The sequence below is a fragment of the Falco rusticolus genome, chromosome 5, assembly GCF_015220075.1.
Source record: "Falco rusticolus isolate bFalRus1 chromosome 5, bFalRus1.pri, whole genome shotgun sequence".
Lineage (NCBI taxonomy): Eukaryota > Metazoa > Chordata > Aves > Falconiformes > Falconidae > Falco > Falco rusticolus.
Window position 1 is genome coordinate 82,814,109 of NC_051191.1, and position 23,253 is coordinate 82,837,361.

General features: G+C 38.5%; 1 protein-coding gene across 2 annotated transcripts; it reads left to right on the top strand.

The window, feature by feature from the left end:
• Positions 1-24: 24 nt before the first annotated feature.
• On the top strand, positions 25-7,545 carry RAD51AP1 (RAD51 associated protein 1). 2 transcript variants are annotated; one of them, XM_037388378.1, is made up of 10 exons: positions 25-99; positions 905-954; positions 2,313-2,454; positions 3,208-3,317; positions 3,640-3,714; positions 4,366-4,515; positions 5,672-5,827; positions 6,367-6,513; positions 7,057-7,242; positions 7,414-7,513. In XM_037388378.1, the coding sequence occupies exons 1-9, from the start codon at positions 80-82 to the stop codon at positions 7,191-7,193; spliced, it is 987 nt and encodes a 328-aa protein (XP_037244275.1). In that variant the 5' UTR covers positions 25-79; the 3' UTR covers positions 7,194-7,242; positions 7,414-7,513. The 2 variants fall into 2 exon arrangements, with proteins under 2 accessions (XP_037244275.1, XP_037244276.1); XM_037388379.1 differs by lacking the exon at positions 7,057-7,242 and having other exon boundaries at positions 33-99; positions 7,414-7,545.
• The last annotated feature ends 15,708 nt before the right edge of the window (positions 7,546-23,253 follow it).

Genomic DNA, 23,253 nt, shown 5'->3' on the forward strand with positions numbered 1-23,253 from the left:
GGGGCGGGGCAGCCGTGTCGTCACCGGCGCGCGTACCCCCCCCCGCGGGCGGCGGGTGCGGGCGGCGGCGGCGGCGGGGATGGCGCGGCCGGTGAGGAGGTGCGTGCGGCGCCGGGATGCGCGGCGGGCGCGAGCCGCTGCCGCCCGCCCGGCCCCGAGGCGCGCGGGGTGCCGGGAGCTCGCGCGGTGCCGGGAGCTCGCGCCCAGCGGCGCTGCGTGACGTTTCCTCGAAAGCCTCAGGCGCGCGCGCCGCGGGCGGCCGTTGCTCGCTGAGGGAGCGGGCGGGTCCCCCGCGGCCGCCGGTCGGGCCGGACCCCTCCCAGCCCGGCGCCCCCGCACCGAGCTCCGCCGTGGCGCCGGGCTTGAGGCGGGCCCGCTGCCGTCCCCCTTCCAGCTGGAAGGAAGCGCGGGGGCTTCTCCCTGGGGCGGCGGCGGCCGCGTCCCGCGAAGAGCAGCCCCGCCGGGTGGCGGCCCTTGGGCCGATCCCTGGCTGAGCGGTGGGCTCGGCAGTGCCGCCCGTGCCCCCCCGCCTGGGGCAACGCCAGCACCCGGGGCCCCGCCGCACAGGGCACGGCCTGGAAGCAGCACGGCAAGCGCGTTTCACGTCCCCGAAAGTGACCCAGGAGTTAATTCCCTGGCACGGTAGCAGCTCTAGGGCGGTGTGTACATCGGGAGAATAGAACGCTCCCACAGCGAGAACCACAAAAAGCACTGTTATTTTCAGATTTAAAAAAATCTAGAAGCTATTCTTAATAACTGTATGGTGTACGGTGGCACTGGCTCTACGTAGGTTTGAAAATGTGTTGCTTTTTTCTTGTAAAATGTGATTTACCCCAAAATCAAGTCTTGGCAAGTCAAGGTGCTCAGGCTGAAAAGATTAATAGTGTGTGTTTTTTTGTCACAGGAACAAAAAAAATGTTGATTATTCTCAGTTTGGGGATTTGGAAGATGACGGTGAGTGGTGTGTTCTTATATGAAAACAATGTACGCTAATTAGTGGCCCAAAATATCATCTAAGTGTCTTTAATGAATTAGTTCATTGAGAAGGCTGTTGCAGTTTTCACTGGAAGTACTCTGGGCACAGCGCTAAATTTCCTAATTCAAGGAGACTATGATTGTTGTAAGCCAGAGAGTATAACCACAGTCTGTCAGGAACCTGGTGAATACACTGTGTCTTGCTGCAGGAAAATCTGTTTCTCTCCCTGCCTCAGTTTTCAGTGGTAATTGGCTGGTCCCTGTCCTCCTGATTATCAGTTCACAAGAACCTGTAAATGAGAATATAAAGAAGGTGTTGAATCATCTATGCCTAGATCTAACCCTTCTCGTATAGGGCTCTGTCTTGATGGGGTTTGGGTAAGGACATAGCAGTCGAATTTTGAGTTCCATTGATAAGAAAAATAGACCGCAGGCTGTTTGTTTTTGTAACTGGTCTTCTAAGCCTTAATGGGTGTGATGCGTTTTTCTTACAGTGTTTGTTTGCTTTCATGGGTTTATGTTCTGTGCTGTTTGCAGGATCCAGGGAACAGTTTGAATTGGTGGGAAGGGGAGGGCAAAAATAGGTAATGTTGAAGGTCTTGTGTGAATCATGTGGATTAATGCAGATTCTTAGTGTAAAAGTGGTGCATGACTTTTCTTAGTTTATAAGTGACCTCTTGTAATATAAAAGTGTAAATCCTAAGAACCATTCGTGATCTTATCTAAGGTTCTCCATCATATAGAGAATACTGAAGATTGCTTTTTTCCATCTTTTGCGCTGTGATATGCAGTGTCCTTAGTTGGAAGAAAGACAGTTTTCATGCATTCTAATTTTCTTTGAAAATTGCAGAAACGCATTGTATTTGGTAAGAGGCAATATGCAAATGATAGGAAAAGGGGAGCAGCCTGCATTTTTTTAAGAATGGGAGTCATTAAGGGGAACAATTTACCAAACACCAAGAACTGAAAACTGTTTAATAACATATATTACTATTATAAGTGACAGCTGTTCAGCATATCAAAAGGTGAACTTCTAGTTACTGAAAATCTGTTAACACATTGGACATTGCAGCTTCGTTGCCTTATTAGTAATAAAAATTGGAATCATTACTACTTGAATAAAAGCATATGCGAAAGAGCTCTTGTTAAATTTTCATTTAAAATACGTTTAAGGATAGTATAGCAATAGTAGTTGTGTTCTTTAAAAATAGAATTTGTTTCAAAAGTTCTCTTTGGCATATTTGCAGTGTGCAATGAAATTAAGTTGAATGACTTCTTTTGGCCATATGGAAAAATGTAGGGAAACTCATTAAAGCTTGTTGCCTTTTCCCAAACAGATGAAGACTTTGCCTGTATAGCTGCACCTTCAAGCAAAAAATCCAGAACACAGCTCAAGGAACCAAAGAAAGAGAAAAAAGAGAAGCAAAAAAAGCCACACAAAGAATTGGTTCCATCACAAAAGCAGACACCTGGTAAAAGGTAAAAAATGTTGAAATGTGGTCAACTCTGTGTAAAGCTGGGTTTCAGCAGTTGAGAATAAACAGCTAATATATTAGTGTAATAAAAGCTTTCAACTTTAATGGTACAGTTGCAAATCAAGGGTAACATTATTACGCAGTTGAGAAAACTTGCCTGAGTTCGGTAGTGGGCTGTGTCTGTTTTGCTACAGCTGTAAAAAAAACTCCAGCAAGAGCTCAGCATAGGTGCAGAAACAGGTTTGCATGTCTGATGTTGTCGTCTTCTGTCTATGGTGCAAAATAACGGTAACAATTCTGAGTTACTTAAGTACTCATTAAACAGAAATATAAAGTCAAGTTTGAGTCTTTAAAAAAGAATGTATTTAAAGCTTGATAGAAAATATAAAGTCAATGAAAAAAGAAATCAGATTATTTTGGTAGTAAATGTGTGTATAAATATTACATTTCAGTTTGGTATTTCAAGCAAACATAATAACTTTTTTCTGTGATAATGCCGGTTATTAGTTTATATATATATACACAATGTTTTGCAATCATAATACTTTCCAGTGTACTGAGCTTTAAATATTACTGTGTACTTTGTCTAAATGGTTTCAGGAAGTGATATTCATAATATGATACGCTATGAGTATGTATTGAAATATCAATTTCTTTAAAAGTATTTGAATTTTTAAAAGTTCAGCAGGTCAGAAATAGATCTATAACACTCATGTCATTGTTTTATTATTTAGCATGTTTGGGGTTTTTTTTCCAGGATATCCTTGGATGACAAACTTTATCAAAGGGATTTGGAAGTTGCCTTAGCCTTATCTGTCAAAGAAAAATCTGCAAATATCCTGGAGGTGCAAAATTCAGAAGAACAAGGTTACTTTACAGTTCAATGCAATACTCTTTATTTATATGTAGTGAATTCAAACATGACAGTTTATTTTACAGTGAAATAGGTTGAAAGTTTTATTTCAAGATGTCATGAGAAGGAAATGAGAATTTCTAGGTAGTGCCTGTCTTTTTATGGTCTGTGCGAAAAGATAACTCTTCTGTAAGATCTTCCAAACATATAGTTTGATTAGAGACAGATAAAAATGTTAGTCATTTTCATTTCTTAGTATCATGTCTTTTTATAATGTGGTTTTGTATACTAATATTTTAAATTATATTTTTTTTTGCTTTCTGGATCCTAAAACAGGTAAGAATACTGAATCAGAAAATGTACACAGGAGACCCCTTTTTTCCAACTGCAGTGTAGACAGTGAACTTTTAGGTAAGTTATTCTCATACTCTTGTTTTTTCAGAAATAGCATTTCAAGATACATTTAAGTAGCTTATCTCTTCTTTGTTTCTATTGGTTTCTGATTTTCACTTAAGTGGAAAAAGAGTCTTTATCTTAAAAACTGAAGGATGCATCAATTTTTTCATTAAAAATTTGGTTGCAGTTGTAAAATGGGAAAACCTGTGGGTTGCTACATGAGATTGTTACAGATCACTAAAAGTTAGTTGGAAAAAGCAACAGACATGATGTTTTTAGATGCTGAGTTTATTTCTTCAAGAAGTTACACTTACCCCCAACTCCTTAATGGGTCCATAATGCATAAGCATCAAATAAACATGACTAAAACATTTGCTGTGCCATTGGAAACAATTTCATTTTTCCAGTTTTATTTTTGGTCTTCTATCATTTTGTTAGCTTGATTACCTATAAATATTTGATAACTATCACAACCAGAATGTACAGTTTGGTCAGTTAAAAGAGCAAAATGCCAATCACATGAAACCAAGTGCTGATGATATGCTTCTCTATAGTATACTTCAAAATCACAGATGAATTCTGGGGACTCAAACACCTGCTTCTTTTTGAGAAGGAGAACAGTTTTACAGTGAATTTGAATTAATTAGACCGCCTTCTGTTTTCTAGGTCTCAATCAGGTTATGGTTGATGACATACCTAGGGGTGATGGTAGGCAGACGACAGCAGCAGCTAAAATTCCAGCACAGCAGAAGTTACCGACCATTGATAGTGATGACGGAGAGCATGCTGCTGATTCTGAGCCAGAGTCTGTAGTCAGTAAGTTCTTCTTTATAAGTACACCCTCCTTAGATGAGCTTTGAATGTGATGCCTTATATTTTATGTTGTTTATATTGTCAGTGAAATGCATACTGCTTCTACTGTATCTTCTCTCTCCTCCCTTAATGGATCTTCTAATACTACTTTCACTTTGATACTAAATCTAAACTTATTAAATAAAAGTATTATTAATAAGTTACAGGTTATATATACACATTCCCCAAACTGGCAAAAATGATACTGCTTCTCTGCATTTGCTGCAGTATGTCAGAACAAATTTCTTCTACCCTTTTTGTCCAGGAAAATTTCATGTCTGTATTCTGTCTCTTAATTTTTCCAGTTGTTGACTGGGGTTTGCATCAAAACAGTGACTCAGGACTAGTGTCAGGTGTTAGTGCTTTCAGTATTAGCTTTGTTTACTAAAAAGTATGTCGCCTCCCTTCTTTCCTTCCCCCAATTCTCCACTCTCAGAAGACCATGCTACATATGATTGGAGGTCAGTCTAGCATCATACTCTTGCTTCTGGTAGCAGCCTAGTATTATTGTATACCTGCAGAATATGATAGACTCTCTATCAGTTCCCCAATGGTTAACATGCATGCATCCATTCTTTTATTCCTTACTGCAAGGTTTATTGGAAAGTGTTTTTGGAATTGTCAGTGAAATAATTTTTCAGGGGAATAATCCAGATATTTCTGTTGATAGAGAACTATTTTTAAGATTTGCTAATGTCTGGGGTTTTTTAATAATAAATCTATAAAATATTTCTTACAGCTGAAATTAGATGTAGTGTTTTTTTCACTTTAAGTAGTTATGACTAAGAATATGTAAAAATCAGAAGCCCTGCCAAAAAAAATTAACTTTTTCATCTTGCACACGTGGAATATTGACAATTCTGCTGTTAAAGTCATTATTGTATGCAGTTTGTACCAGGGTGTTCCATTATTATAGTACAGAACAAGAATTCTTTAAATACAAAATATTTTATAGAAGCTATTTCTTTCTTAGTTCAGCATACAAATATGTGCAAATTTGTTCTACTGTGTCCTTCAGATATCCTGGTTTTTTATGTCTAGAATGTGATTAGAAGGCCCTGCAGTGTAATAGTAAATTGTATTTCCTGTACAACGGTGACATCCCTTTTCCTTGCTGTAGGTGTGGAGTCAGAAGAAGATTCAGATTATAGTGGAGGTGATGATGAAGACTTTGCTCTGGAAAAGAAGAAAGCCAAAGGGAATAAAAAGAAAGCAAGAGAGAAGATGCTAGCTGCAAGAGAGAAGAAAACTCCCAAATCGAAGATTAATACTACAGGTAAGTTTGTACTATGAATTTGAAATAGACTTCTTTGTAACAAAAGTCCCTTTTATTTTCACTGAAGGAATAGACAGATTTGACTGGCAGACTGAATGTGCAGGATTATGATGAAAGCGCCTATATAAAGGGAGGAGAGTAGGAAAACAATCCTGAAAGAAAAAACTCTTCATAGTAAGCTAACAGTCCTTACAATAAGAACAGACAATAGTGAATAGGAAGTTCATTTCTTTTTATATAACTATAGCTTTTAAGAAAAGGTTAAATAACAATGAGTGATCTGAGATTTTTTTTTTTAAAAAAATTATAATCTCATACTCTCCTCTTGCAGTTCCACTTTTCAAAGCAGAATTGATATTCCAGAGTGTAACGGCACTGACTGTATTAATGTATAGTTAAACATATGACAATCTAGTAACAGTCATTATTTCACTCAGTGCAGAGAGTTTGTGCTGTACAGTGATCTATCATTTTATGCAGTGTGATGCTTTCTCTGCTCAAGAGTATCTTTCTAAGGTTGCTTTTATTTTCCAACTAAGTATCACCTGTAGTTTCTCCTTCACACGTAACGGAACAAAAATCTGAGCCGACGCAAAAGGTGGTGTGCAGTTTGTCAGAACCAATTGGGAGGCCTCTACATACATCAAGTCCTGTAACAGACAAGAAGCCTAGATGGATACCTCCAGGTACCTGTAAGATTGTAACTATAAACAGATACATTAGTTGACTTAAGCTTTTAGCAGTCTCTCCTAAAAGCAAACAAGTAAACAAACAAATAAACAGTATTTCAGAAAAGTGGCTGCCCTTTTACAATGAAAGGTATTATTTTGACCTTAGATTTAAAAAAAAAAAAAAAAAAGAGAGAGAAGAAGAAAGAAAAGCTATCTCTGGCTTCTTTTCCTCTTACAGCATTATTCTTAACTTCTTTATGTGGGGAGGTTAATACAATATTTTTCCAGAGTGTGGATCAATCTTAATCAAGAGATTGTTTTGTGATCATTTCTCTCAATAAGAGCTTGCTTTATCTCTGGTATATGCTGCATTATTACCTATTTTAACAAATAATATTAGAAATATGTTGGAGTGTTTTAACTGCTCTAGTAAAGGAAATGCTTAGAAGCTTTCTTAAGGTGTTTGAGCATGCTGCTGATGACTCCTGCCTCTTACGTTGCTTTTCCTTCATATTTACTCTTCTTTTCTGGATGTGTTTGTTTCTGTTTGGGTCCAAGATTTCTCTCAAGCCTTCTTTTCCCACGTGGAATTGTGTTGTGTGATTCTCTGTGGAGCACTTGGAAATGCACAGTACACTGGGAACAGTTTTTATGTGCTTGTCCAGCGTTGCTGCAGTGTGTTGCTGGTTAATTAAAACTGTGCACCGCACCTGCTGCATTGGCTCCCAAATAGATTGATTCCCAGTAAGTGTGGTGATTTTCATGTGCTTCTATGGTGTGGTGTTCAGACCTTTTTGCAATATCTTAGAATACCTTTTTGTTCTGCTGTGAAAACTATGAAAAAACAACAGTCATGTGAATTATTTTTCCTTCTAAACTTCTTACACCTTTTTTTTGTTTTAAAATTATTTTCAGCTGCATCAGGAAGCAGTAATAACTCTATGAAATACGTCTCTGTTAAGTCACCTGCTCAGTGTCTTAGACTTGGCCTCTCCAGACTAGCAAGAGTCAAACCATTGCATCCCAGTGCTGCCAGCAGTTAAATGGTTAGTGACAAGGTGCCACATGAAGGAAAAGATTTGGGGAAGTGTTTTCCTTATAAATAGAGGGTGGCAACAAAAGCTTCATGGCATCATTCATTTTGGAGGACTGTCATTTATGAATGTGTCTAATAATGTAATGAGTTTTTATTCTGCAAAATGCTAGGCATCCTTAAGTGCTAATGAATAATATTATTTAATCAAGGTGATATCTGGGTCACCACCTTTTTGATATGGTTTTCTGATAATTTTAGCTCTCTGGTATATAAACTCTTGGCATTAAAATAGTTTAGACAGCACTATGACAGTTATAGAATTCGATACCAGAAATGAATTCTTAACAGAGGTAAAAGTCACAGTTTAAAAAGTATTTCTTGGAAGAGTGGTCACTATCCGCGCCCCCCCCCCCCCCTTCTTGGAAAGTTTGTCACCACTCTCAAAACCTGTTAATGTTTGCATATCTTGTATGTGGATTTTAATGAATTTTTATGTATTATAGTTAAAAAATTTTTTAGAATGTTTATTTTTTAAAAAAACTAAAATAAAATATATAATTAATCAAATTTATTGACTTTTCACTTGTAAATTTTGGCTACAGTCCAGCAGATATTTTTGCATGTGCATACTTATGCTGGAAGTCAATGGCATTAGTCAGTCTTAGATGGTAAGGATTTTGCTTTGAGCTCCTTGGTCTTCACTGAAGACCAGAAAACTGTGCATAGTTAGGGATTTTGTAAAGTGTTGAAGTGGTATGTTACTGAGACTGAGCTTTCAAACTTATTAGTCCACAATGTAAGTAATTTCCGGTCTAAGCATACTGACTATGTCAGATGACCCAGCAGATGCGTTTTTCCTTGTCTTGCTTAAGGGAACTGGTCATGACTGAGTGCATTGCGTTAACAAAGGAATATTTAGCCTTAGTCAGAGTAATTACACAGACAAAAGCATGGTGTGGCCTAAAATAAAACTATGGTATAACAAATTACTTTGTGACAGTGTAGTACTTAGATTATTAAAACAAGATACTAATAAATACGTATTTATTAAAACAATATGCATTTGCCTTATGGAAAGATATGAGAAGAAATCTATGGATGAAAATCTATTTTCCAGAAACAAGGAAACATGGGCATTGTGGTATATAATCTCGCATCACCCACATTTGGGATTCCTGGCATGGAATCACATAGCCCAGAGTGAAGTGTGATCCAGTAAGCTGGGCTGAGCTCACTGAGGGGAGGGGGGCACGTGCCTGCTGTCTTCTAGTGCTTGTCTGACTTGATCATGAGTTGTCATAGCCTGCTAAAATGACACATCAAAACCCCAGAAGTTTGCAGTAGGTTGCGATCCGATGAGCTTGAAACTGCTTCCAAACAGGATTAAAGCAGGAGTACCCACAGGACAAAAGGTAGGCATCCAAGAATAATGCTTGTGACAACTAGTGTGGAGTGTGTATGTTATGCTGTTCCTCTCCTTGATTCCCTTTCTTTGTGCCTACTCATGTAGCCCCTTTCTGAGGAGTAGGGTGGGTAAGTGACTGCAGCAAAACGGGAAGCACAGAGAGCCTTGGGCCCCAGGGTGGTTCAGTGCAGCATCCCAGTCTGCTGGCCCCCAGTTTTGCTTCAGTCCTTTGCTTTCCTGTGAGAGTGGCTGTGCAGAAGAGCAGCTCCCTCAATGTATCACAGTTACCAAGTCTCTTTCTACTGAAATCAAACTGTCATCTTTGCTTTTATATTTTTTCAGGGATAAATATAGATTTCATGTGGTTGCGTGTTTTCTTGCCACAGGAAAATGTATGTAACAATGCAAAGTATTTTCTCGATGCGGTGCTTCAGGAAAGTATTTCTACAGCTGGTAGTTTTAGTAACCCCTTTTCCTCCACTCTCCTTTCATCACACTTTTTTTTTTCCATGAAAAATACGTTTGAGATTTGTGTTCCTCTAGTCTTAATCGTGACATCTTTCAAAAATTACATAATTTTCAGTCTGTCACCTGTCCTTGAGCACTTCCGTAAAGTTCAGATGGGTTTCCAGTTCATGAGGATTTTCCAGTATTTCTTTTTTTTCTTTGAGTGAAAAATTTCACATGGGCAACTAGAAAAAAAAGTCTTTGAAAGGGAAGCAGTAAACGTTCGTGACTGTATGCTTCAAAGCTACTCTGTACCTGACCTGCAGAAAACAGGTCCTGCTCGTAGGTGGAGGTTATTGTTACAAAAGACAACTTCTTTTGTGCCCTAGGTTATTAAAGGACATGGTCAAAAGCAGCTAAATGGAATTTGGGGCTGTAATTGTTATGTAACTCTTTTTTCCCTGTTAATAACAGAGTGGTGGTCTGTGTTATTCCAGCTGTTTTCAACCTTGGAAAATTAACTTTTGCTGAAAGTAACATTTACAGTTCCCTCATTGCTCTAAATTTTAAACAGTGCTGCACAGAATTGGAGAATGTATAATTTCTCCAAGGGTTGCACAATGATATGACATGAAATGTATTTTGGTTTCAATTTGTAAAGCAATCAGAAAGCTGAGGCTGCGCTGGCTCTAAATACAATGCAACTCTTGACCCTGCTGTCTGTCAACCAGCACGCCCAGGTCCCTTTCTGCAGAGCTGTTCTCCATCCTTTCCTCTCCCAATTTATACTTATGCCCAGCAATACTCCATTCCAGGTGCAGAATCTGGCATTTGTTCTTGTTAAATTTCATGCCACTGATGATTGCCCAGTGCTTCAATCTCTTGTGATCCCTTTGCAAGGCCTCTGGTCACATTCACGAGAATGAAAACCAAGCTCTTGGATCCAGCTTCCTCATTTATATTCACTGACTCTTTCTCGCGCTCAAGAGCTCCATTGCATAGTCTACATTCACAGTCCATGGAAAAGTCACATTTATTTTCTGTTGGAGTTTTCTTCACTAATGAGATCTGAAAGTGTGCTAAGAAAATCGGCACTGTATTGACAAAGCATGTATTTGCACTGACTTTGAATTCCTCTGTGGTGTTCAGAGAACATGGTCACAGATGATTATTTCTGTGGTGTTGAAATATCACAGTGGGGTAAAGGGGTTAGGGATTTTGATTTGGAAGAATAAGTACTCTTCCTCAAAACAGATTTTTTTTATCCATTTTATCAATATGATTTTTCTTTATCCTAGTTTTCTAGTACATAGGTACGAAAGTAAATAATTTCATGACATAAACAGAAAACATTAGGAAAAATATAAATTAAAGTAATTGTATACAACAGTAATTGAGGGAGTTGGGGATAGATAAATACTTGGTTATAGTGACTGATGAGTTGTAAATTAGCGGTATAGATAACATAATGTGCGAGTAATCTTTGTGGTAAAAGCTGGTGTTTAGTGTTTGAGATGCTTACTATAAAATATATTTCTACTTACTTGTAAGTTCCTGAAAATATTTTTTAGGCTTTTTTTTTTCTATGCTGAGACTCAGCCTTGCACTGCATTTTAACAAAAGTTATCTAAGAACTTGTAACAGAAACTACCTGTAAAATTTCCTTTCCTGGGGATTGGTTGAAGTAAGTGGGGAAGAGATTCTGAGCAGTTCATATCCCCAGGAGGAGGGGAGGGAGGGTCCGCTAATTGTGTTCTGAGAGTGGTGGACAGTCCCCAGCTTCCTTCAGTGATCTGTTCCGGAACCTGAGTCTAGCAGGGCACACTGTTAAGAAAGCTTTTCGGTGGTGGTAATGCAATGAGATCTTTTGAGGCCTGTAGGCCTGTTACACCCTCCTACATCTGCGGGTATAAGCTGATCTCCTCAGACTTGGTGGAGCTGGAGTCTAGTCAGAGTTTGATGCTGGCACATTGTCATGTTGTTTGAACCTCTCTATGCAGTATAATTTTTCTTCTTCCTCAAAATGTTAATGAAATAATGGATATTCTCTCCATACAGTTTTATCAGTCGTCTTCCTTTGTGTTTCTGGTATCATGTGGGAAGCAGCGTGTGAGAATATAAAAATTTTGCAGCTGAGAAATTCATGCAACTTAACTGACTAGCAATTCTTAATGAGCAATCACTTCTGTTCTTTAGTATTATCTTATAGAATATGGTATGTGCAGAGGGTAAGTGTCAAATCTCTGTGAAAGATGCAAAATCACTAGCTAGCAATAAATATGTAGTCAAATACATGTGCTGCTACATCATCCGTAATCTATACCTTGACAAAGCATTTATTTGATGGCTTAACTGTTTTTTTGCTTGCAGATTGGCTGTTTATTTGCTCTTGATACATTATCAGTAGGTTACCATCACAGGGCAAAGACCACTATTTCAACTTTCATTATTTCTGAAGAAAACCAAATTTAGTTTTAATTTGGAATCTCTTAAGTTTGTGAATAATTCATTATGTGATTCAAAAGATCTGAAAGGTAGCCTTCATCTCCCCAGTCTGTATTGCTTATTCTCAGATACTCTGTTAATGTGAAATTCTGTAACTTTTGAGTAGCTAAATAAAAGATGTGACTTAATGCTTATTCAGAGCCACGGAATTTAATAAGGGAAACAAACATTTTCCCATTGTTTTCATAACAAAAATTCCCAAATGATATTTCCTGGCATGAACTGCTCTTTAATTTTCGACAGAGGGATTTGAGTGTAATTTACACAGATGCACTATCTCTAAACAGATAAATGTAATCTATCACATTTGATCACTTTTGTTGTCTCAACTTTCTTTTACCCAACAGACTAGTAAGGTATCGGTGCAAACCACAAAGATGAAAAACGAGTGTTACCGCTTCCTGTGATCCTCTGTGCGGAAACCTGCTCTTTGCATTTTAAAACACTTTGTCCTGCTACTTAAAAGAATTACTGGTCTGTCTCCACTCACGTGTGGCATCGTTCTCTTGAGAGGAAGCCAAAAAGCTGTGAAAAAACCACCTTATTTGAATCAAGGTTGTTCCTGCTGTGCTGAATCTTTCCATCCTCACACACCCAATATTCACGACAGTTGTGTACATTTTAAACTAAGACTTTGAGCATGCATTGTTCCCATACATTTGGGATATTGAAAATCTGAAATTTCATTTTCTTTTGGTTTTTTTCTCCCACTGTTTATTATTTTAAGTGCTTTTGAATATACATCTAATCTCTAAAACATTAGAGATTAGTTTTCCCTAACTTTGACTGAAAAAGAGCATGAAAGGACTTACAGCTTGAGTAATTGGCGTTGTGTGTAAAAGGCAGAATTTACATATTCCGCAGAGTATTTAAGCTTCTATTTCTATGCTTAGGCATCTCAATTCCTCTCACCAAATTCTTTTTCATAATTACGACAGTCCTTAGGGCCAAGGCAATCTTATTCATGATGTCATTAAAAATCATAAGACAGATGAACAAAGAAATTATGTGACACATGAAACAATAGAACTGATCAAACATGAAAGAAAGATGATATTCATCTGCTTGGAGATAGGCCATCTTGGAAAGTAGAGCCAAAGATGACAGATGATCTTTCTTTTTTCCCTCTTACTTGGGTATTTAATGGGTTTTTACTTCTAGTAAATGTGTGTAAATCTTGCTTTCATTCTGTTAATGTTGCAGAATTCATTAAACTGAAGGATTCTGAAGAGTTATAATCAGGTAGTTCTTTTAGAAATACCTTGTGAACCCCATCTCAGCAGAAATGTTAGATGGGTGCACATTTCTTAGAATGCAAATGGAAGCTTGTAACAATGTAGGAAATAGACATTAGAGGGCAGTGCATTAAGTTACTGTTCCAGTACAGCAGAGCTGTACGGTTAACATTTTTATTTGCAAAATGGACTTGTATCAAAGAGTTGGATGACATATGTGAGCACCAAAGAATGTAAATAGAAATAATGCACTACAATGAAATTAGTAAAATAAGATAAAAACAGACAGACTATTAGGTGATAGTTGCTAGTGTAGTTAGATGTTCTTCAGGTCTGGTGTAGATTTTTTGAATGCATGTAGTATTTTTGCAGAAGGCAAAATATGAATGAAAACATTCAGATATCTATACTGTACCTGCATCAGCAGTGACTGGTGCTTCTCTGTTATCAACAACCTAGCATGTGATTATCCAGAGACAATGAGTCTTAGAATGAGATTAGACTCTTTTAATTCCTGTAGACTACAAATTATTGATTTGAGAATGAACTTCTAAATCTTTTCCATATTTGATGTTTATGATTCTTTCAAAACAAAGAATTTATTAAAAAAATCAATTATAACTTTAGACAATATTACATTATATTACAGTACTAGTGCCCTAAAGAATCTTGCAATCTTAAACACCCAGTATATTGCCGAGCAGTGAAAAAAAATAACCCAAAGGTATTCTAAGTATCTATTTTCCAACTATTTCTTTTGAATCTGAAATAGCTAGAATAGAAAAAAAAATAGAAATTTAGTAAGTTTTAACCATCTTACCTTTTATTGAAGTATATCAACAATACAGTTTTCTTTAATGTATTTTCATACATTTAGTGAGTAATAATATTAGTAGGTATTTCCTGGATTATTTCATTGTTATAAGCTTTAATGTATAGTGCTTTTCCAGATGTTTGCTATAATTTTTCTCAAGCATAAGTCGTCAACCCCTACCTGGGTAAAAATCATATTGGTGTAATTTATGAGTATGGTCTAGCTGATTCAGTTTCTCTGTCACTATTTCATACGAACAAAGTTACCTATTGGTCAGAAAGTATAAGAATAGGCAGATCTATTGTATTCTCCAGCATAGCTACATCGGGGAAAGGGTTGCATTCAGCACAGCCAAAGGTAAGAGAACTGCATAGACCTCAGAAGTTGGAGGCACAGGTTTAACTTACCAGTAATTCCGAATGCCATAGTGCTTCCCTGTATTGAAATTAGGTAGCAGTTGGCAGTTACTGTCCAGATCCAGATGGTATGTAGTCATTCATTCTCTCTGCTCCTCTTACTAAGGCCGGTTGCAATTATGCACTTGTGCTTGAAGCAGTGCCGGGAAATCTGTCTTCCTGTGTCAGAGGCCCAAGGCCCCTACAATGGCAGGGTGAACCGTATCTTAGCTTGGCTTGCTCCTTTCCCCTTGCTCATTTGATTGCTCTCTCAGGACAGCCTGTTCTGTCTGTCAGTAGGATGTTCAGAAGAGCACTGCAGCTGGCTCCCACCCTCCTTTGCAGCCTGGCACCTCATGTTGGTGCGTTGCACATCCCAGCTTCCTCTGTGACACAGCCAACATATTCTGGACCACCTTCTACCATTGTTGCCCAAAGTTTGTCCAAAATTTTCAAAGATGTGTTAATCTGTCTCCTTGATGGCTGAAGACCTAGAGGTGTACTGGTCAGGGGAACTGCTGACTGTGTGTTCCCTGTATGAAAACAAAAAGTGATAGTAATAATGCAAGATTTTCCAATAATCCTTTCTTCCAAAACTGGTATTTTTTTCTAACTCAGGGCTGCACAAATAATAGAAAAAATAAAGTTGTCACTCTACACAATCATTTATATATTTTAACCTGTGCTAAAGCGAGCCGTGTTTTGCCACATTTCAGCATGTCTTGGATTATTATAAAGGGGATTGGAAGGCTTGTGTTTTGCTGGAAGACCATGAGCAGTGTGATGATCCATATACAATATGGGGAAAGTAGTCTTTTTTTTTTTTTTTTTTCCTTCTAAATGTTAATGACAGTGAGGGAATCTGTCACTGTGAGACTCGTGGAGGTAGCACTAGAGTAAGAATGAGATAAAAATTCAAAAGCATATCTTTTTTGTATTAAATGTTTGTTCCAATCAAATTTGACGTAAGTACAACTTCCACGTATCAATAGTTTCACAGGTGTCTGAAACAGACTGCAGAATAGCTGCCTTGCTCTTACGTGGATTCAAGTAATCACAGTACTCCTGATGTTGTCAATTCAGTCTCAATAATAAGTCATTAAATGTGGAATTAGTAGCTGATTTCACGATACTGTAATTTCTTTTGGGTGCTACTTGTGTTTTTTACTTTTGCTGGATTGGTCCTGATTACTTACTCAAATTTTGATGATGCTGATTCTTGTCAAGAAAAAAAAATCTGCTTGAGTGTTGACAATTATTCTTTTAATTATTGTCAATATTTTGGCATAGATTTTGATCTGTTATTTTGGTGCTACCAGGGAAAATCAGTTATCCAAAGAACTGACTGCTGGAAGTGTTAATGCTTGTGTGGACCTTCCCACGCTTTATGGAATATGAAAAGAACACAACATAAGATACTAGAAGCTAAACAAGTTCGTGTTATATATAACGTGCTGTATGGTCATTTGAAAATTAATTAAGAATGAAGATTGTTAACAGTGCTTCAACTAGTGTTTCACAGCTCTGCAGAGCAGGGACACTTGCTTTTACTTTCTTCCAAACTGAGTAGAGAGATAGCACTTCAATATTTAATAAAAGTCCATTTAAAAATAATAAAGTGGTCAGAGTTTTTAGGTTGACACAGAATTAATTCATGGCTAAGAATTATTCACAAGCTACAAGACAGTATCTGTTTTTCTCTTTTCCACCTGACATTTATCTTTCTGACCTGGTATGGCTGCCTTTGAGAACATGAGCTTTTATGAACTATTATTAATTGTTCTACTTTTAAAAACCCAGCAAAAGAGGCCACAGCTTGCTGAGATATTTCTGTGCTCCCAGTTTAAAAGTCAGGCAGCAATGGGAGCATCAAAGCACCACAGATGCTACCAGCAGGGTCGTTCCATTGGCACGGTGAGGCAGCACAAGCTGACCACCGCTGCTGAAAGAGGCACTCGAACACCTCCCTGACCTCCATCACTTGTCCTTAACTGCAGGGAACATTTCTGCCACTGTATGGTTAATTGGAGAACGACCGATGCAGGTTGAAACTAAGCTGAGTTTGCTGGTTTAATTTTAACCTGGGTTATTTTTTGGATCTAATTTATTGTAGGACTTAATGAACGTTGGTGCTGGCATAAAGAAGGGGACAGCTGAGGATTAAGAATAAATAGCAAAGGGAGTCGCAGACTTCCCCCAGCCTGTGCCCAGCCCCCTTTTAGCAACAGTGCTGGTTTAAAATGCTCGTGAAACTACAGTGCTCCTCTCTGTCTCAGCATGCGTGAAAAGACATCTTGGACATCTCCTTGTTGTTCTTAGTCTGGACCTTTCCAGACTGCTGTTATTAGTTCTAAGTCTTAGTTTTATCTATGAAAGAGTAACCTTTTTTGAAATGTGTGTTATTTAAACCCATGGTGGAGGAAGAGCAGACAACAGCAATGTTGGATATATGCAGTTTCTTCTATATTTGGCATTTTATCTGTGATAAGATGTCCCAGTAGGAATATATGTGGTATGTGAGGGATACCTGCCAATTACCTACATTTTATCCTCTCAGAATATGACAGTGAATTTTATCTAACCTAATTCAGGAAATTCACTCGTAAAAATAGCAACATGATTTAGGCCACCAGGTCCAGAACTTTGAAGTTTGCTTCAAAACCAACTGAAAATGTGATCAGCAGTCTTGATTTCAGAAGGCTTTTTGGTCAGGTCTTTTGAGGATAATACACAGTAATAACTAAGATTGTAAATTTTTTCTTTTTTTAAAAAATAAATTATTTTCTGGTGACCTTGGAAAAGCCCAGCAGAATTCACTGAATGGAGCAATTCTGCGTTGACCTATGGTGGTTACCCAAGGGAAAACGTAAAGAAAGGCATTGTTGTATGCGCACTGCTTGGCATACAGAGACTTAATTTTACTTGTGATCTTTTGCACTTGGTCACTTTGGTTTTTTAACAAGGTGGATAATTTCTCCTGGCTGCTTTTTAGGGTGGCTGAGCATTTTCTACGTTCTCTTCAATGTAGAATAGTTTGGCTGAGCATTAAATACGTCTGTTTAATCAGGTTATGGCAAGAAGACACAAGGGCTTTCAACACTGAAAACTGCTTTAGTTGCAAATGTAGCAAGATAATAGACCTATCCCAATTTAAGCTGCAGAGTTTCTCACTTCCTGCACTGGTGTCCAAATAGTATTTTTAAAATCCCTTTAAGGACTATTAGTTGAAGACTTACAGGCATTCTTATTTCTCCATTTTCCATTCATAATGATAGTTCATACTTAGTTGTGCTTGGTCATAAGATTCCAAAATTTAAAAAGAGCAATTTTGGTAATCATCTTTCCTTTCCCAGACCCCTATCTCAATCACATAAGCTGGAATGCTCCAAAGGAAATGCTTATTTTTTGAAATCTTTCAAGTGGTTTTTGAAATACAGTAAATATTAGAACCTCATCCATAGAAATTCTACTGAAATGGATTACAGTCACTGCCTCCACTGTACAGTTTGCTTGATTATGTGTTACTCGGGCTTTAACAAATCTTTAAATATTGCTTGTTAAAGGTTATAACTTTTTCAGGAAATCGAAGATAAGATGGAAATCGTAATGGTAAGTTTATAATAATCTGTAACCATTAGCGCTTTAAAATTCTATTTGTCCTTGACCACTTCAGCTTTCATTGAATTTAGTCATATCTTGCATCAAAGGCATTGATAATCTGCAGGACATGATGTATGCTAAAGCTCGTGTCCACATGTATGAAGGCCCAGCAGGTTCATCACAATAATCTTAATAACATCTAGTAGCTCTGTAGTGGTTTTAAGTAGAACTAAATTCCCTTGTAAAAGATGTTCTCTTTGGTTGTGTTCACATGGCTGTGCAGAAGTAACTGTGAAGCCACTGCCAGCCTGCAGGTTTTGGAAAGGCAGGCCAGCTGGTATACTTGAGAGAAAGATCCTTAAATGAACACTTCTGAGCTCGTTTTCCTGCCATGTGGATGGGTCTTAGTGCTCTTGTGCCTTGCCTGGCTATCCCCACCCATTCCATCTGCCCTTCTGACAGATCCCTGCAGCCAGCACTGGGCAGACACGATAGCCCGAACGCTTTTCTAGGAAGGTTGGAGTGTGCCCATAAAGTGAAGGCAGACAAGGTATGTTTACTAAGAGCTGACTGAATTTAGGCTACCTGCAAAGGAACTGTAAATGTGAAGTGGAGAGCTGCCAAAGCTCCTGGGAACATTTAAATCAGCAAGATATAGATACAGCACTGAATAGTTTTGAAACCATCATTTAAAGAAAAAATATGGTCTAGTGGGATATGTTTTCTACCTCATTTATGCAGTTGTATATAGAAAGCCTGATTCTCCTCATCACCTTTGTGCACTATATCTTCATTAGCTCCACTGAGGTTTAACAGTAAGTGTATATTCTCTGCTGAACTGTGTATACTTTAGAACATGAGTGAGCTCGTCTCTGCTGAGATCAGCTCTTGCTTCCCTTTTTTTCATTTGCTTTGATTCATCTTTCTTGCCAAAGAAATTTGGAGGCCGATTTTTCCAGCTGCTCCTGAAAGAGTGGGGAAGTATATTATTAAAGTGATGTGAAGCATTCTGTCCTCTGCGCATCACAGCCAGCCTGTTCCTAAGCAGGAACTGTGCCTCACTCCCAAATTTTCATCTGCATCGTTCCTGAGACATGTTACCCAGCACATACTGCAGTAGGTCCTCTGTACAATCTTCATGCTTTCTCTGCATCTTTCTGTAAGGGGAAAAGTTTTTATGAGCAAATTTTGGTTTTGTTGATGTGATAGGATTTGGTTTTGATTTATTACTGGTTATGACATTTTACCCTCTGTAGTTGAACGTGCAGGGGTATCTTTGACACAGGGTAAGAAAATTAGTGTTATTGTCCAAAGTGTGAGGGAAGACTGGTAACACCAATAAAAAGACAGGTCGGCACAACCTTTGTGTGTATGGTAAGCAGTGATACTGCAATATGACAGTCACAGAACTGTTCAGGTTGAAACACACGGTGGAGATCTTCTACTTCAACCCAAATTATTCTTTGTACCGTAATATGTAACGGTTAAGGAAATAGTTCTCCTTTGAAATCTCCCTAATATTCTGAGTGTTTATAATGCATGTGAAGAGAGTATTATTAAAATATTTTACTCAATTAATAGGAAAGCTCTTTTAATAAATACTTGTATCTCCTGAAATGCCACTGGGACATGATCTTTAAGATGTTCCTTCTCTCAAAAGACAAAGTGAGGCAAAATACATACTTAAAATATTTTATTTAAATTAACGGTAGCAATGCACATGTGCCAGGTACGGACTTTTTGGCACATCTGTCTTCAATACAGTGAGATTAATGTATTAAAATTCAGCAGGTGTACTGAGATTGTGTCAGTACCTGGATCGAGCAGACTGCAAGCACTCGCCTTTGAAATACATAAAATCATAGAATGGTTTAGGTTGGAAGAGACCTTAAAGATCATCTAGTTCCAACACCCCTGTGACTTTCATACTTCAGACTAACTGTGTGCTGAAATCTCTTACTGAAGCAGTGCCTCAGGCTGCTAATTAACTCATGTCTTCCCCACAGACGTGTTGCCTTAACCACGTGTTATTCAAGTCATAGTTGACTGCTCCGTTTAATAACAGCACGTGAAATGCAGACTGCAGTCTGAATTGCTGGGGTTTCCCGTGGTGTCCAGGCACTGAGAAACATCTCACTAGGCCAGTGGTTGCCAGCTGATAATGCACATCAACATCAGAGGTGAATCAAGGTCTGCAGGGCTTGCTCACTTGGTCCCTTTGCCAAACACAGTGCTGCCAGAACACCCTGAGGAGGCTGCGGTGGGGCTGGTAGTGCTGCTAGTATGGGAGGCAGTTCGGACCTTTCTCGTGTCTCGTGCCCCTTCCTTCTTATACTCCAGCACCTCTGTACCTCTGGCACCAGTCACAGTCCCGTGCCCCTATGGATGCTCAGTGCTGCTGAAGGTCTGGGGAAGGAGGTGGACATGGACCCCTAAACATTGCACCTTCTCGACACCTCCACATTAATTTGGCATGCATTGTAACCTAGACTAAAATGATCAGTTACTTGGCACTTGTCGTGATGGATTTCTCAGTGCTTGAATGAAAGCTCACATTTCTCATGTTGACTCGCTTAGTTCATAGTGACTGCGGTTCAGGATCTGGGGTATGATCCATCTTCTGCTAGACTTCATAAAATTCTTATTTGACTTCATACAGTCTCTCCATTTTCCATCATTTCCTTTTCTCCTTTCAAGCTCTAAATTTGACTCCCAAACCCAGAAGAATACTTCACTGATGTGAACTGGAGCAGGATATGAAGTCAAAGGCAGAAATTGTTCATTATAGATGTCATAGTGCAAGCCCTTTCATTTATTATTTTATTGCTGTATTTCCTGCCGTGTGGAACAAACTTTTTTTGCTGATTCTCTGAAATCTTTCTCAAGCTTTGAGATTCTGTTTGTTTTGTAAGGAAAGTTATGGTCTTCAAATTTCATTGTTTGTTTCTTTGGGCTTTTTGATTAAAACAGTTTCAGGTTTTGACTTTTTGGTATTTATGTTTTGTCATCCAATTGTCTCTTTTCACATCCTTCTCTTTCCTTCCCTCCTCCCTCCCCGCCCCATTTCCAAAGGAAATGAATAACAAGGTAATGTGATTTCAATATCTCGGTGGTCCTGAACCCTTTTTTTGCATGAAAACGTTTTGAAGTAAGTATCAAATAATATTAGTGTTTGTAAAATGATTTTTTTAACATAAAAAACATAGGAAATGTAACTGGTATTAATTTCAGTCTTTTCCAAAAAGCAGATTTGGAGATTTTTCTCTTTTTATTTCCAGACCTACTATGGCTTTATTGTTGAGCTTGTGTTGCTCTTCTGTTTTTTTAAATCTTTCTTTCGCTTTGACATAAATTGTGTCTGCATTTTTCTGCTCTTTATGAAACATGAATTGTTTTTTTTTGTCGTGGTTTAACCCAGGCCAGCAACCAAGCACCACGCAGCCGCTCACTCACTTCTCTTCACCCAGAGGGATGGGGAGGAGAATCAGAAAGGAATGTAAAACTCCAGGGTTGAGATAAGAACAGTTTAACAGGTAAAGCAAAAGCCGTGCACGCAAGCAAAGCAAAGCAGGGAATTCACTCACCAATTCCCATGGGCAGGCAGGTTCAGCCATCCCCAGGAAAGCCGGGCTCCGTCACGTGTAACGGTTACTCGGGAAGACAAACACCATAATGCCAGATGTCCCCCCTCCCTTCCTTCTTCTTCCCCCAGTTTATATACTCAGCATGACATCATATGGTATGGAATACCTCTTTGGCTAGCTTGGGTCACCTGTCCTGGCTGTGTCCCCTCCCAATCTCTTGTGCCCCTCCAGCCCTCTCCTGGCAGGGCCTGAGAAACTGAAAAGTCCTTGACTTAGCGTAAACATCACCCAGCAACAACTAAAAACGCCAGTGCCTGTCAACATTGTTCTGACACCAAATCCAAACCACAGCACTGCACCAGCTACTAAGAAGAAAATTAACTCTATCCCAGCTGAAACCAGGACAGTTCTCAAAAGAAAAAATAATGAATTGAGACGTAAGTGTTAGCTTAGTCTGTCAGGAGTACAAAAATAGATTACAGCATGCTGAATAAAGGATCACTGAAGTCTGTTCCCTTAATATTCCAAGCTAAGGCTGCTCCTTCTGCAAGTATTTGGTTTTCTGGTGGAATAGCTAAAAGGCTGTCAGGGCACATAGAGGATTATAATTTAAGCAGAGACAGGAGTACGCAGAAACAGTCATTCCAAGACTGCAAGTAGTTTTGAGAGCTAAGAGGAAGCTGTGAGTGAAATGCTTGGGGGTACTCTTTGGATTCTCAGTAAAACTCTGAATTACCTTTGAATTACCTTCATTAGACAGTTTATGTTTGTAGCAGAAGAGCTAAAGCTATGGCTGTGTCTTTGGAAAAAAAAAAACAAACCAAACACAAGAAAGAAAAGGAAAGCAAATGATGCACCTTGTGGTGCCTCAAGGGATGGTTTTGCAATCGTGCTGAGCCTAATTGACGAACATGTTGTGCTTGTGCTAAGTCCTCAAAGATTTCATAGCACGTCAGCGAATATGCTACTATTCACAGTTCAGTTTGATATTATTTGGTTTGTGTCAATGCTGTGGAACCATAGTAAAACAACATGTGATTTGATTCCAACCAGCTCACCCATACAAATCATCAGTCAGCCCATGCTATTGCTCATAGAGGGGCACCTGTGTGGCCAGATGGATTAGATGAACAGTAGTGTCAGGTTTAAATTACAAGGAGAACAATTTAATGGAGAGATTTAAAACATGGAGCTTTGTCATTATGGGGAAAGAAAGAAGCAGCAAGAGTTGCTGTGATTTCAGCTTCTTCAATAACTCTTGTTTACGAATGAGAAGAAATAGAAGAATCGAGCCTAAGGTAATAGTGGTTGGCATTTGTTTTTATTGTTTGATGTACAAATGTTTGTATTAGGTTGTGACGTATCTGTTGTGAGGAATGGAAAATTGTTATTAGAAAACAGAAAGAAGACAGTTTGATCGGTTGTGCCATCTACCATGAATTCCATATGATATTTTTATTGGATTAATCATTATTTAAATTTGTTTGGAGAAGTGGAATTAAGATGACAATTTCTAATGAAACCATTAACATTATTAATGCTGCAAAGTTAATAACTGTTAATGTTTTTAAGTTACAGGAGTATGTTACATGTTTCTGCATAAATGTGAGCAAATAGTTAATTTATAGATTCCCAGAGTACATAGGATTCTGCAAAAGTTTTCAGATTGACCTTTATATTTATATGAGAGGCTTTGTGGTTTATTTAAGATACATGTATATTGTAGACAGCTAG

Excerpts from the sequence above, each read along its gene's own strand:
- RAD51AP1 (XM_037388378.1), top strand. The coding sequence starts at position 80 with ATGGCGCGGCCGGTGAGGAG. Across the intron at positions 2,455-3,207 it reads AAGCAGACACCTGGTAAAAG|GATATCCTTGGATGACAAAC; the intron begins GTAAAAAATGTT and ends TTTTTTTTCCAG. Across the intron at positions 3,318-3,639 it reads GCAAAATTCAGAAGAACAAG|GTAAGAATACTGAATCAGAA; the intron begins GTTACTTTACAG and ends ATCCTAAAACAG.